At 43.5% G+C, this 15,938-nt stretch overlaps 1 protein-coding gene across 1 annotated transcript; it reads left to right on the top strand.

Moving 5' to 3' along the window:
• Positions 1–1,497: 1,497 nt before the first annotated feature.
• F5891DRAFT_951700 (uncharacterized protein) lies at positions 1,498–2,146 on the top strand (the record flags this gene model as incomplete). The annotated part of the gene is made up of 3 exons (XM_041375064.1): positions 1,498–1,648; positions 1,687–1,866; positions 1,920–2,146. 3 exons carry the CDS (start codon positions 1,498–1,500, stop codon positions 2,144–2,146), a joined length of 558 nt encoding a protein of 185 aa, XP_041226393.1.
• Between the last annotated feature and the right edge of the window lie 13,792 nt (positions 2,147–15,938).

Here is a 15,938-nt window from a genome sequence, read left to right as displayed (position 1 = left end):
TTGATTATACAGAGCAGCTAATGAAAGAATGGAACTCATCTGTTTACACATTTTCGATCCCACACCGCACATCATTGAGATTGGTGACCATTGTGCGCATGAGTTCAAGTGCCAAGCAAGGGGTTGCAAGGTCAAAGTACGATGGTTCCTCAATAAGGGCGATGCACGATCCACAGGTAACATGCAGAAGCATGTGCACTTGTGCTGGGGAGACGAAGTCTTGAAAGCTGCAGATAGTGCGAAGGATGCAAACAAAGTGCGCCACAAGATCATAGGAAGTATTCTGCGAAATGGATCCATTACTGCATCCTTTGAACAGAAAGGCAAAGGAAAAATAATGTACTCGCACTGTCAACACACTCGCACCAAAACGAGGTATGGTCCTAGTATGGTCCTGGGAGTCCAAGTCTAACAACGCATTCAGGGCGGAAATTGTTCGTTGGGTGGCCGAGAGCCTACGTCCATTCGATATAGTCAAGGACCATGCTTTTCAGTCGCTGATGATAACAGGGAGACCCAAATACTACATACCTTCCCTGTCCACAGTTTCTTGCGATGTGCGACTCATCTTTCCACAGACTCGAAAATGGGTGACTAGGATGTTGCGCATCAGTGGTTTTTTTTATCAGAAAACAATTAAGTATTCAAAATGTACCAGGAATACAAAGGCAAGATTAATTTCACTATGGATGGTTGGACATTGCCCAACCATCGCGCGCTGGTCGTGTTTTTGGTGCACTTCGAGTATAAAGGGGAGCCACTGAGTATTCTGTTAGATGTGATTGAAGTTGCAAAGGTAAAATTTATAAAGGGAGCACATACTTATCAACTGATGAGACAACAGTCCCACACCGGCGAAGAGCTTGCAGAGACATTTGCAAAGATGCTAGACAAATTTGACGTATCAGAAAAGGTAAATTTTAAACCAAAAAAAAACATACCTGCAGCTAAATGTGTCATGCGCAGATCCTGAGCGTGACTTGTGATAATGTGTCCAACAATGACACAATGATCCATGAACTCAGTAGTAAGGTACCTGAATTTGGCAGAGCAGCAACTCACACGAGGTGTTTCCTCCACACCGTAAATCTCATGGCGAAAATCACTGATCTGAGAGTTCGATGTGAAGAAACAAGATGTCGACCTTGAGCTTCAAGACTTGAGTGCCAATATTGAGGAAGATGCGGAAATCAGGTGTGAGGAAGATAACGATGAGCGATTGATTGATGAGGTCGAGGTGTTGGATGCAGAAGAACGAATAACACTAGAGAAAGATGTTCGACCAGTAAAATTAGCACTTGCCAAAGTAAGTTCAATCAAACTAATAAAACTCACCATTGATCCTAATCCATATCCCAGTTGCGAAAGCTCACATACAAAATCATCCACTCGACCACCATCATCCTTCCAGCATGGCACAGCATCCTGCAAGACTTGGCACAGTTGCAAATGCTCATGCTGCGAGATGTGGCGACTCAATGGATTTCGACCTTTGATATGCTGAGTTACGCTGTTGGACATCGAGAAGCCATAGATGCTGTCACCCAATGGTGGGACTTGGGCTTGCAGAAGTTCAAGTTGGAGGATCACGAGTGGGTAATACTAGAACAGCTGTATGATGTACTTGAGGTCTGTGCATTCCTTGTGTGTCACAACTGCGCTCACATTGTTTGTATCTTTGATGAGCAACTCCCAACCTCACGACAGTGATTCCAGCAATGAATCACATCAACAGGATGCTCATATCATACTCCTACAACAAGAAATACCTTCCTTCAATTCGCTCAGCAGTCCGGCTGGCCAAGAACACTCTCAATCACTATTACCAGCTCACAGACAGATCTCAGACATATCACATATCAACGGGTATGTTCTGAATCTTTACTTATTTATATCAACTAACATTTGTATACTTCTAGTCCTACATCCACAGCACAAACTAGCCTACTTTAAGGCTGCGCAATGGGAAGATGGCTGGATCAAAACCGCGGAGCAAGTTGTCCGCAAGGAATTTGAAGATTCATACTCATCAATCAATGATGACTCTGACACTGGGTACGAGAATGACGTCTTCAAGTCAAACAATGATGCGCAGATGGCAAGTTTTATTTTATTTTGTTTCGTATCTGTACTGAATAATTCTTAGAGTGATAATATATTTGACAATCTCCTGGCACTCGCACCCCCAAAACCTGCCAGTCAATGCTCTGAGCTCGACTGATATCTCAGCATGGATGTTGAACGTGTCACTGACCCTATTGGTTGGTGGCTCGAGTGTCAGAAGTCTTTCCCATGGCTTTCATGCATGGCTATGGACTACCTAACCATCTCCAGTATGTAACTAATTTTTTTGACATGCTGTGGGCTTATATTTTGCCACAGCAACATCTGTGGATGTTGAATGACTATTCAGTCATGGCCGCCTCATCCTGACACATGTCAGAAGTTGTCTTTTGGCACAGTCATCACGTGCACTTCTTTGTCTTGGCCAATGGAGTGAATTGGGCCTCATCGAGTCCGAGGACGTGATTAAGGTATCAAAGCTTCCAGACGTCATGGGAGATGATGAAGCTATGGATGATGGATGGGACAGCATCAATAGTGCAGACTGACTGACTACTACTTTTGTTATCTCGTAGGTACATAATTCATTGATACCTTGCAGGTATACCCTCCATGGGTCATACCCCGGGTCTGTTTTGCAGATACCTGTTGTGAAACCCATACCCGCAGTTGGGGTACAGGTATATCTGTGGGTATGGGTACGGGTTTGACTGCTGATACCTAGGGGTATACCCATGCAGTTGCCTACATGTTGCTCTTCTCTCGCTCTTTGAAAGTGTTGTATCACAGTCTGTATTCAATTCATCTGTTCAGCTGAGGGAAAACATTGTGAGTGACAGGGAATGGTAGACTTATCTTGCAGATTTACTTTTGAATGTCTTCTTTTAACATGCATTCAAATGGTGTTAGTCAGACAGTTGCTACAACAGAATCCAAATCTGTTTCCAATCTGCATTTGTGGGTTCAAAACCCGCTAAAGATGAAATCACCAGTGATTATCAGAGTCAAAATCTGTATCTCTTGGACTTTGCAGGTTTGAAACCTGCCAATGATGAAACTTTTTTTTTCCATGAAACCACTAAGAATTCCAGCAGACATTTGGAAACAAGAGTTAAGGCTACTTGGATGAAGTCTGGAGTAGAAACCAACAGCAGAGGACCACCAGAGGTGGAGGCAGAGATGTATAGTCAATTGGAATCAATCCTAAGACTTTTGGAGAACAACAAGAGGAGAAACTCAAGTTAAACAGAGGCAGGAGTGAGCACAATCTAAGATGATATTTGAACTGAGGAAATACAGAGATGTTATAGGGTTTATATACTATGGGAAATGTAATAGAAGTGTGCCTCTGTTTCTGATTTTTGCAACTTAGCTTCCTACAGTGCACTACCACCATATGGTTCGTGTCACACATGATTCCATTGTCTAATCCAACCTCACAAACATATTGTATCTTCATGTCATGAATCCTTACTTACATACTTGCTTTGCTTCCGACTTGCTTCCATGTCCTGTGAGCACACTTAGAATTACTTAGACTTTAATGCTGTGGTGACAATTTACTTGGCAAAGAATGACACTTAGAATTACTTACATAGCAGTATTCTTTATCTCTTAACAAATTTACATCACCATCTTGCAGATTGTCTGACTCCAAGTCTAAATTCTGCTATTCTATAATCACTGCTTAACACTAAGCACTTTAATTGACTCAAGAGAGACATGGGTGAGCCCATGATGTTTGTAATGCCTTTGTATTAATGACTGGGCCCATGAGTGACAACTAACAATAGAAGGATTATATAGTTGGGCCTAAGTGTGATGTCAGAAATTGATGCACTCACCTAGTGCAATGAGATGGAATCTAATGGCTGAGCCAAAGGTGGTGATATACAAATGCAAGGATTGGACCTAGTTGGATGAGTTAGAATTTGATGTCTGGGTCTGATACTTACATTTGTACATCACCATCTTTAGCCTAGCCATAAAATTCCACTTCATCACACTGGACTCAGACATCAATTTCTGACATTTCACTTACTAGGCTGATCCATATGATTCTTCCACTATTAATTGTCACTCGTGGACCCAGTCATTAATACCAAGGCATCACAAACATCATGGGCCCACACATGTCACTAAGCCTACACATGAATCTGGACCTAGTGCAGATAAATGTACCTTGAGAATTTACTTCTGAATGGATTTGTACCGAGTGGCAGCAGGATGAAAGCTATACAACCCCAAAGCATGATTTGAGGCATTTGTGCTCAGGATGCGGAGCCACATCACATGGAGCCTAGAGATGTTCTTGGACACAAAACAGTGCATCCACAAACACCATATAAAGCGGGTGTTTGGGAGCGCAAGCTACAATGTGAAAGTACACATGAGTCGATGTCAAGGTGTGATTTCATAAAATAAAAATGTTATCACTGGCTGGTTTTGAACCTGCGCAGTGCAGGAGAAACAGATTTTGACTCTGATGATCACTTGACAATTTTATCCCTAGCAGGTTTTGAACCCACACAGACAGATTTGGATTCTGTCGCATCAACTGCTTGGCTAAGACCAGTTAGATGCACTCCTAATGAATCCATTCAGAAAGTGGATCCTTGATGTACATTTATCTGCATTTTGTCAGCTCTAACATTAATTTCTAACATTCTCTTTGAGTCCAATCATATGTGATCCTTCATGATATTGCAAGAACTGCCTTTAGGATTCACTTGTGAATGGGTCCATTGGAAGTGCATTTCACTGGTCTTAGCCAAGCAGTTGATATGACAGAATCTAAATCTGTCTGTGTGGGTTCAAAACCTGCTAAAGATAAAATTATCAAGTGATCACCAGAGTCAAAATCTGTTTCTCTTGAAATGTGCAGGTTTGAAACCTGCCTATGATGAAATTTATTTTCTATGAAAACACATCTTGACATTGTCTCATGAATTATTTTCTCAACAACTCATCTCAACTGATGTTGGCCATGTCATTGCTGCAATAGATTCAAAATCTGTTTCCATTGAAGTCTACAGGTTTGAAACCCATTGAGTGACACATTTTTTGTATTAGAACATGTCTTGGATATCTGCTCATAGACAGCATTTCAAATATTGATCCTCATCGGTCTTAGTCAAGTTGTCACCAGAGTCAAAATCTGTTTCTCTTGAACTGTGCAGGTTTCAAACCTACCAATGATAATATTTTTATTTTTATTCTATGAAATCGCACCTTCACATTTCCATATGAATCTTAAAATGAATTGGAAGGCCTCAATTTTCTGGTGGCATCATGACTTTCTTGGAAGAGAAACCAAAAAAAAATTCAAAGCTGGTGTATGGAACCATGTTCCACTGCTAGCCTTGCAGCAGCTTTTTTTATGATCCACACCAACTGTTGAACATTGTCCGAGTCACTGACTCTCTATCATATCCAACTCAATATGCATCAAACTTGAAAATATCAAACATCAGACATCAGGTTTCACATCGGCCAATCAGATATCACACACACTCATGCTACCCATGTCTCATCCTGTCCTGCTAGTCCTGCTAGGTGCGCAGTTTGTTATTTCTCACATTACTCACATCATAGACGGGTGTTATTACATGTTTTCCCATAGTCCGCAGCACCTCTTATCTTATTACATAGAACATTGGACCTAATATCATGCCACAACTTCTGCCTACATACTTCTGTATTTCTACGTAGATAGATAAATAGTTGGACTTACTCCAGTATCACCACAATTCTAGTAGAGGTGAGCACTTCTCTGATACTTAGACTCACGACTTATATTGGTTTGACCTATGAAGATCAAAGTCTGAGGCTGTCCATGAGCAAATATTTAATTGAGCATGTTGCAATATGAAAAAAAAAAAAAAAAAAGTGTGTCATCTGACAGGTCTCAAACCTGCAGACTTTGATGAGAACACATTTGGAATCTATCATAGCAATGATGTGGCTGAGACCATTTTTAAATGAATTTTTGAGAAAACTATTCATGAGAAAATGTTATTATTGGCAGGTTTCAAACCTGCACAGTGCAATAGAAACAGATTTTGACTCTGGTGACAACTCAACTAAGACTGATGAAGATCAGTGTCCGAGAGACTGTCTGTGATTCAATATTCAAGGCATGTTCTAATAGAAAAAATGCAGCATTCAATGGGTTTCAGACTGTCAAGGTGCATTTTCATAAAATAAAAATGTTATTATCAGCAGGTTTCAAACCCGCACTATCCAAGAGAAACAGATTTTGACTCTAATAATCACTTGACAATTTCATCTTTAGCAGGTTTTGAACCCACGCAGACAGATTTAGATTCTGTCATATCAACTGCTTGGCTAAGACCAGTTAGATAAGATTAATGTGTGCAATGATTAACGCGTTTGATTTCGACGAACAGTCTTTGAAGTCACGAGGTCACACGGTCAAATCCAAAGGTGACTACTCACACCCGATTTCATCAGCGTCCAAGAATTGAATTCGTTCCTACAGGCTAAGTGAATTTTATTTATCTTACTACCACTTTCCATTAACCTAAGTGCTCTCTTGCTCCTCGCTACTTCCATTGTGTTTGTTCGAGCACCAACTCCTTCCTGCCCAATGCTTCAAATAATCTTGCTAGATGATATAAACTATGCTAACTTAAAGAGCAGGAAACTAGCGACGGAGAAAGTAAAGCGTACAGTTATGTCTCGGGACGGGAAGAAGGTGGTTAGCGGGAGTTTGTATGGTTACTTGTACTTCGACCTGTATGTTTGTACATATTCAAACATAGACCCACTTTCAGCGCGACGAATACTTAATGGATGCTCAGCGAGCGCCCAATGAATGCCCATTACAATTCCCCATTGCTTGAATTTTTCATTTTCTCACGCCATTTAAATGTCGGGCAAATTCAAAATTTTCCACAGTGGCAAAATGCGTGTTACTATATAATATTTTGCAGATCATTTTTCTACACTTCGAGATTTTGGATTTATCTTTGTATAAATAGGATTGTAAAAGCTTACATTCGAGCTAACATTTTTGAAAGTGAGAAAACTTCAAATATTTTATACATTCAAATGGAGTTCAAATTGGTATCGAAATATGTTATTTTGCTTTGTCATTTTGCCATGTGTGAAAATTTGCCATTGTCCCAGTGATAAAATTACAGGTACGAATGGCTAATTTATCATTCACATTTCAATTAAAATCTTGCCTGAAGTAAAACTCTGAAACCGCCGGTGTGTCATAGTTATACGAGCTCACGCCTGTTGTGCCTTCAGCACAAATCGAAGGAGCGAGTAGCGCTCCTTCAGGGTAGGAAAATGAGTGTTGTTCCTTCGTCACAGGAGGCCAAGGAGGGCTACGCCCTCCTTTGGCTTCCTGGCCTCAGGCTGCATCCTAATAAATTGTGCATTTTGAATTATTTTAAAATATATTTATGAGCAGCTTTCCAAAAAAACTCAAAGTACAATCTATCACACCACATAAAGTACATAGTACATAAGATCAGTCAGTGCCATGTTCTTTGAGCAGGATTTTGACCAATGTAAAAATACAATCTACTACACAACATAAAATTACAAAATATGTAACAGTATCATTGAATGTATTTATTTTCCCATTTTTCCCTGCCTCCCATCTAGGGATCAGCAGGGGTATGGGAAACCCTTGAGGGTAGGGGTAGGGGTTTGGATCTGAAGACTCCTGTACCCCTGGGAATATATGTCCAAATTGATTACCATAGGAGGGATGGATAAGTATAAAATTTTGAAGTTGTACATTTGCCTTCAAATGGTAATATATGTGATTGGAAAAAGTGTTACCCTGGGGTATACCCATGCTAATCCCGTCTCCCGTCTCCCATCTCCCATCTCCTGTCTCCTGTCTCCTGTCTCCTGTCTCCTGTCTCCTGTCTCCTGTCTCCTGTCTCCTGTCTCCTGTCTCCTGTCTCCTGTCTCCTGTCTCCTGTCTCCTGTCTCCTGTCTCCTGTCTCCTGTCTCCTGTCTCCTGTCTCCTGTCTCCTGTCTCCTGTCTCCTGTCTCCTGTCTCCTGTCTCCTGTCTCCTGTCTCCCATCTCCCGTCTCCCGTCTCCCGTCTCCTCCCATCTCCCATCTCCTCCCATCTCCCATCCTCTGGTTTTCTGATTCTCCCAGTTTCCCATTCCCATTTTCCTGTCCTCCCAGTTTCCTGTTTTTGAGTCTCTAAGTGATCTTTTTCTCCCTTTTTTATTTTTATTTTTTCATAACCTTCTGTCATTCATCTCCCAATCTCTTTTATCTCATATTTGTTTTCCCTCTGTCTGCAATTGTATTGTATGTTGTTCCATTATTTGCTGTATGTATACAAATACTACCATGACAATTACAGTAGAGAAAAAACTCAAATCTAATCACATATCTGCCTTACCCTGCTCAAACACATCTTTTTTCATTATTTAATGCCGTGTATATATACAGTTACCAAGGTCGTGCTAAGTTCCCAAAGGGCGACGCTATTTGAGTCGGCGCTCGAGAACACGTGACAAAACCACACGAGATTTCCAAAAAGAGGTTTAAGCGAGGTAAGCGATGCAAGCGAATCTAAGCGCATCTAAGCGTATCTATGCGAAAGCCACGCGAGCGCACGACACCTCCCGAAACCGTCGTACTTTACTTCTTAGACTAGTCCACGCCCATTCTGCCTTCGGCACAGGTCGCAAAAAAAGAGCACTTCGCGCTCTTTTTAAGCTCCCTGGCCTCAGCTTCATCCTAATAATACTTCTGAAGGCTGCATCCTAATAAATTGTGCATTTTGAATAAGATCACACCTCAATCATAGTGGATTTCAAAGAAGAGGTACATTTCTGAGCAGCATTGCAAAAAAACTAAAAGTACATAGTACATAAGATCAGTCAGTTCTCTATATATATATAAGTACATCAATCATTGATATGATCTGTGAGTCCTCTAAGCACTTCTGTATATACTACATTGGTTGTGTTTGAGCCTTCTTCATGCTCCGGAAATATTGCATACACTCTGTCTGGGTGAGTGCAGCGAGACAAAGCCACATAGAGCTGTCCATGACTGAAGACAGGAGTCCGCAAATTAAGGCCAACCCACTTGACACTTTGACCTTGCGCCTTGTTGATTGTCATGGCAAATGTGAGACAAACAGGGAATTGGCGACGCTTGAGGGGAATGGGGTTGTCTTCAGAAGTGGCATCCAGGGTCATGCGGGGGATGAGGACAGTATTCTGATTCTCTTGGTGGGCTGCATCAACTCCATCTATAAGAATATGACACCTGAGGACATGAGTGGTCCAAGACAGGAGAATCATGCGAGTTCCATTATAGAGGCCTTCAGTGGGGTTCAAATTGCGCAGAAGCATGAGAGGGACACCTGCTTTGACCTCCAATTTGTGCAAAGGGAAGCCTGACGGGGTGAGAGTGTGAAGGAACTCTGTGGGAATGTAGTCGTATTCCCTCTCAGCAACTGAGTCTGCGCTGGTGAAGACTGCTTTATCTCCGGGGAATGATTCAAGAATAGTTGTATTGATTTCATCCACATCTGTATTCTTTGCAGAGAGGATGGTACGTTCCAGGAAGAAGGTATCATCTGGGGGAGGATGCCCAGGGAGCAGAACTCGAGAGTATAGGGCATTGATGAGAGACTGGACATCATTGTTGGCACATCGCATTTGGATTGGGAGGGTCACAGTTCCATCCCTATCTGTGCTCTTGCCAGCACCAATCTCAAGGAGCCACTTTGCAAATTCATCAGAGGCGGGATCTTGACCAAGCCGCATATTTGTCTTGAGGTGGAAGATGCGAAGCTTTGGCCATATGCGAGATCTGCAAAAGGTAGCACCCACTATCTGCTCCCTGGATCCATGAGGTACCACCAGCAGGGTCTGTCTGAAGTCTCCTCCAAAGAGTATCGTTATTCCTCCAAAATCAGCATCTACGTCCAGAAGGTCACGCAACGTGCGGTCGAGGCATTCCAAAATATGATGATGAAGCATGGGGATTTCATCGCAGATGATGAGAGAGGTGGCTTTGAGAAGCTCATGGACGACATCTCCTTTCTTGATGTTGCAGGAGCTGTCCTCATTAATGGGAATAGGAATTTTGAATCATGAATGAGCTGTGCGTCCACCTGGCAGGAGGAGAGAGGCGATTCCAGAGGAAGCCACACATAGGACGATCTTGCCTTCAGCGCGGATTTTTGAAGCGATGAGCTTGCAGAGATATGTCTTTCCACATCCGCCTGCGCTGTGGACAAAGTATGCGTGTCCAGGTCTTTGATCATTACGTTGCATTGCATCATCAACTACTGCATCAAAGACCGCCCTCTGCTCAGCATTGAGAGAATTAACTCCTGGTTCTACCATCTGCTGAAGCTGCTCCCGGTCATACTGAAGCTGCTCATAAATGAGCTGGTTGCCCTCCATTACACCCCATCTTTCTGCCATTTGAGACATGGGCATTTGAGGGATCGCTTGCAAAGACTTTCCATTTTTGCGAAGGATGCCATCGATGAGATAGAGACCATAGTCGTGGACCTCTTCTTCTGCAGGGTCTGGTATATTGAATGGTGGTCGAGAGAGATGGTAGCGCAAATCATCACACAGATGATTCTTGAAGCGGTTCCAAAGGTCATCAGGGCTTGTAGGATTGCAGTGTATGAGGATGATGGAAAAGAGATTTCGCATGCCATGTCCAGTGCTCATATGAGAGGCATCCTGCAAACACTGGATCCATTCATTATCGTCTTCAAGCAGACCCCTGCGCCGACATGCTTCCTTGAAAGTCTCGCACACAACCCCTTGAAATGTCCGTAGGTGCTCATAGGAGGTGGCTCCTTAAAAAATAAAATATGGTGAGTTTTATTGATAAAAATTGTCATAGATGTCTCACCTTTTACTACAGTCAAAAGCAATCTCAGGTAGAAGCGCTCTCCAGAGCCAGGGGCGGCAGAGTACATCCTTCCAATCGCCATTCCACGTTCACATATCTTCCATGCTGTCTTCTTCCACACAAATTTTGAGGGGAAATCCTGATAGAGGTAGTCATGGGCTCCAGCTGCCACCAAGTTTGCATTGACATTGGCTTTGAACCACCCAGTGAGGTGAGTCTCTTTAGCAGCTGCGTGCTCAAGAACATCCTGGGCATCATCATCAGGGTCATAGAACACCATATGTTCATCTGGGAGGTGGACCGGTGAAGGTATAACAATTCAGATGGTGAGTCTGAACAATATGTTGGGTCTTGCAGAACCTAGCTGCTATTCGACCCTAAAGGGTTTCTGGACTAGGCTTAAGGCTCAGAGGAGAGGAAATATCATAGAAAACTGCTGAGCACTCAGACTCATACTGGTAACTGGTGAAAAGATTGCTTGATTATGTAAGCTACAAAAGTGCCAACATAAAAACAGCCTCTACAAGCCCAACCAGAAATGAATCCCTACACCGGCAAGCGGTAAACAGAGGGCCACTCAAGATGCATCTCGTTTTCTAAGATGTGCCATGCAGCCTCAATCGAGCTAATATACCTGGAGTCAAGGTATGATTTGACCTCATCCACCGGTTCTCCCATCTCCAAAGTAGCACGGTCATTTCCTTTGTAGATATACTTATGGATGTACTTGACAGAATTGATAGAAGCGCAGACTTCCAGATTTATGTGGCAGTTGAATTCCACCAGCAGTTGGGGAGGGTAGGGAACCACATCTTTGTTGGTGAAGACAACATCATTCTTCTGGACGGTGCGACCATTGTCGGGTCTGGCATACTCGGGATAGCCATCCTCCTTCATCACAGTCTCTTCACAGAAAGACTTTGGATAATGTTTCTTGCACTATCCATTCTCCAAGCAACGCTGCGGAGAGCAGGGGCCATGGAGCATATATTTTTCCACAGCCTCATAGAGTTGTGGATGGACATTTCTGTCAGGGATCTGGGCGGAGATGAAGGAATTGACCTGCTCTACGGTGCGTATCTTGTGATCTGGTTCCAGGAAGATGAGAAGATGCATGTGGGGGAGACCACATTTTTAATATTCGATGGTGTACACCAATCCTGCGACCTTCCCATAGTAGCCTTTGCAAACCTTCTTCAGGAGGGCCTGCTGCTTTTGATAGAATACGTGAGCCACTAAGTCTGGACGGTCCACAGCGGCTTGACCTGCATAAGCAATGGTCAGCGATCAAGCCACAAACAATCAGTGAAAAACATGAATTTCTTACCTGGGAGGAGATTCTCAGTAATCTCAGGCCAACTCCCATTTGCAGTCATGATCAGAAAGAGATCAGGCTTTTTGCAGGCACGGCAAATTGCTAATGAGTCTTGCAGCAGCTGGTGCATGTACCGAGGACCTCCAGTATGAGAGGAGGGAAGGATGATGGCATGACCTGTCTGAGCCAAATTGCCCACACCATCATTGAGAATGTTGTCTGTCAGCCCTCGGTAGCAGTCAGCCCTGAGCTGCTTTTGATTATTTCTGACCCAGTTCAGTCTACTCTGCTCGATGGATGCCCAAGCATCCACCACGTACTGCTGGAATAGCCTTCCAGCACGAAAGATATTGCTGGGATCAATGTGATTCGGGCGGATATGTATTCGATAGGCATAATACAGGAGCTGAGTGACTTTTTTTGCACGGGCCCGCCCACCCTCATTGATGTTCATAGGGATGTCAAGATGCCAACCCTCTTCACCTTTAGGAAACAGAAGAACATAATGGAGACATGCATATGCATGACTGAGCTGGCTGATACGTTGGAGTCCACCGCCTTGAAGATGTAAGATGATATCACGTGCATCAGTCACCTCCTCAGATCCATCTCCAGGAAGGATTGCAGCAATTTCATTGGCAGTGGGCAGGTTGTACCTTCGACCATCTGTGCCCTGCTGGAAGTGAATCCGTATGTGAACTTCTGTGTGCTGCTCTGGCGGGTTTTCATGCATGACTTGATAGGCTTGCTTGTAAAGGGGGGCATAAGGGTGGTGTCTGAACAGCATGTCATGAAGGACTCTGAGACGGTTGCGATCAAGATTTTCATTTCCAGGACGGTTGGTGCGAAAATCGGTGGCTTCTTCGGTGTCATATATATAAAGTTGAGCGTAAGAAGGCTGAAGACCTTCTGGAGGCATGAGACTGCCCATGAGATGGTGAAGAGCACCATGAATACGAAAGGCATTAGGGCCAGACCCTTGAAGAGCTCGGTCCTCGATGTCGACACCAACAGATGTAAATGCAAGAGAACTGTTGTACTGTCTGATCTTGGAGACAAATCTTCGGTCTGTATATGCCTCCAGCAGCTCAGGTGGCCATTCTGGTAAGGGCGGAAGGCTGACTTGGCCCTGCAAGCAGCACATACCGAAGTGTGGATTACGTAGAGAGGAGTTGGAGAGCCTTTCGGATGCAAAGTGCTTGGCATGACAGTTACGACACTCTACATTAAGAGGACCAAGAGTGTTGCGGTCAATTGGTTCACTGTAAGGTCGGGCTCCATCAGGAATATGAACCACCTGATTGACATGCTGGTCATCCTCTGCCTCACGCTGCTGGGTTCTTATTTGTTCTTCATCGTCAGCATGCTGCTCCTGAGATGCTGGATCATCATATTCATGGAAAGCCTCTTCAAGACGCTCATCCTGTTCACGAATCCTTTGTTCCCGCCGGCGTTGAGCCTCCTCTTCCTGTTGATGTACCCGCTGAGCATCCTGCAGTTCTCTATTGTGCTGGTCCTCTTGTTGTTGAGCTGCTCGAAGACGATCCTGATTCTGTCTGTTGTGAAGCTCCTCTTCCTGCTGCTGCAATTGAGCCTGTCTCTGGATTCTCTCAACTTCTTGTTGCTGCAAGTGAAGAGCCTCTTGCTGCTGCCATAGAGCTAATCTTTGAATCCTCTCGGCTTCTTGCTGCTGTAGGTGAAGAGCCTCCTGCTGCTGCAATAGAGCCTGTCTTTGGATCCTTTCAGCTTCTTGCTGCTGCAGGTGAAGAGCCTCCTCCTGCTGTAATTGAGCCTGTCTGTGGACCCTCTCAGCCTCTTGTTGCTGTAATTGTAGCTGCACTTGATTTCGACGGAATTCCTCCTGTGCTTGCCTTTGAAGTAAGTCATCTCTAATGTGCTCATGTTCTCTTTGCACTGCATTGATATGATCTTGAAACTGAATATTGAACTGATGATAATCAGGTCCAGGTAGTGCAGGTATAGGTGGAGCATGATTAGGCACAAAGTAGCAGAGGGGATCATCAAAGTTGTGAGGACCAACAGCACCCTCATAATGAATAGGGCCATTCACAGGAGGAGCAGGAGGAGCAGGTTGAACATGTGGATTATGAATTGGAAGTATGTGTGGAGGCTGCACTCCAGCTGCCATGAGTTCTGCCTGCGCCTGCTGTCTTATCTCATCTCTGTCCTGTTGCTGACGAATATTACGTCAACGGCGTCTATCATTATGAGCTGCATTCATTTGCTCATTCAAGCGTGCGTTATAATCCACTGGAGGATGATGATGAGCACACTGCACCTGCGCAATTGCATTTCGTGGCAAGCCAGGATACTGCTCGACTGGTAGCGGTTGATATCGAAAGTAGGGAGGAGGTTGCTCCACAAAAGGTTGTGGAACAGGCCCTGCTTGGGGCTCATTAGCCGGCACAAAATTAGGCTGGGGTACAGGAGGCGGAGGCCTATTCTGATTATCATGGGCAGCATGGCGACGATTGCGCCTCGTAGGAGATGTCATCTGGAGTCGATTGAGTCTATCGCGTTCACGTTGTGAGTGACAGTCGCGTTCAGGTGTTATTTGATCTTGATTTCTAAATGGCACGTGCAGACATTAGCATCATGCACCTTATGCATAGCAATAATATCAGCAACTCACAGAATAGGTATATGTCCATCCATGGTTGTTAAATTCAAATGGTTGTTTAGCAAGTGCAAAATTTGCCTGAACTCATCAATAAGTCATTTCTATCATCATTGATAAGAAATAACACCCACCAAAAGTGTATCACACTTTATTACACTTGGCTGCAGGGAAAGGCAATTTAACTCGAGAATTCTATTCAAAAGCAGCAGCCAAGTCGTGTAATGATTTGTGTAACCAAAAGTGTAATCAAATTTCTATTATTGCTTTTGCTATTCTCGATGCCTTTCCCATATAGTAGGAAAAGTGAGTTGTTTGTCTGTTGCGTTCCCACGGCGCAGTAGGCGTGAGGATTACTGTCCACTATATCGTGTTTGGCAGTGTTTTCGGACTTGTAAAAATTTCACTCAATTTGTTCGTTTACACTCTTCTTACTTAGTCTTATTATCTTAGTCTTATAGTCTTAGTCTTAGTCTTACTTTTAGCGAGCCCACACGAGATTCCAAAAAGAGCTTTAAGCGAGGTAAGCGAAAACCATGTGGCTTTAAGCGAATCTAAGCGTATCTAAGCATATCTACGCGGTGTAAGCGCAAACCACGCGAGCGCGCAAACATTTCTCCCTTTCTTCTTAAGACTAGTCCACACCCGTTCTGCCTTCGGCACAGGTTGCAAAAAAAGAGCGCGAAGTGCTCTTTTTAAGCTCCCTGGCCTCAGCTTCATTCTAATAATTCTGAAGGCTCCTGATGAGCATTGTTCCTTTGGCTTCCTGGCCTCAGGCTGCATCCTAATAAATTGTGCATTTTGAATAATTTTGAAAATACATTTATGAGCATTTCAACAAAAAACTAAAAGTAAAATATACCACACCATGTAAAAGTACATAGTACATAAGATCAGTCAGTTCTACATTCTTTGAGCAGGATGTTGACAAATGTAAAATACAATCTACTACACAACATAAAATTACAAAATATGTAACAGTATCATTGAATGTATTTATTTTCCCATTTTTCCCTGCCTCCCATC

Source organism: Suillus fuscotomentosus (genome assembly GCF_016647785.1).
Source record: "Suillus fuscotomentosus strain FC203 chromosome Unknown F5891scaffold_25, whole genome shotgun sequence".
Taxonomy (NCBI): domain Eukaryota; kingdom Fungi; phylum Basidiomycota; class Agaricomycetes; order Boletales; family Suillaceae; genus Suillus; species Suillus fuscotomentosus.
The sequence above is the reverse complement of the archived record's forward strand: the minus strand, read 5'-3'. Positions and strand labels throughout refer to the sequence as shown.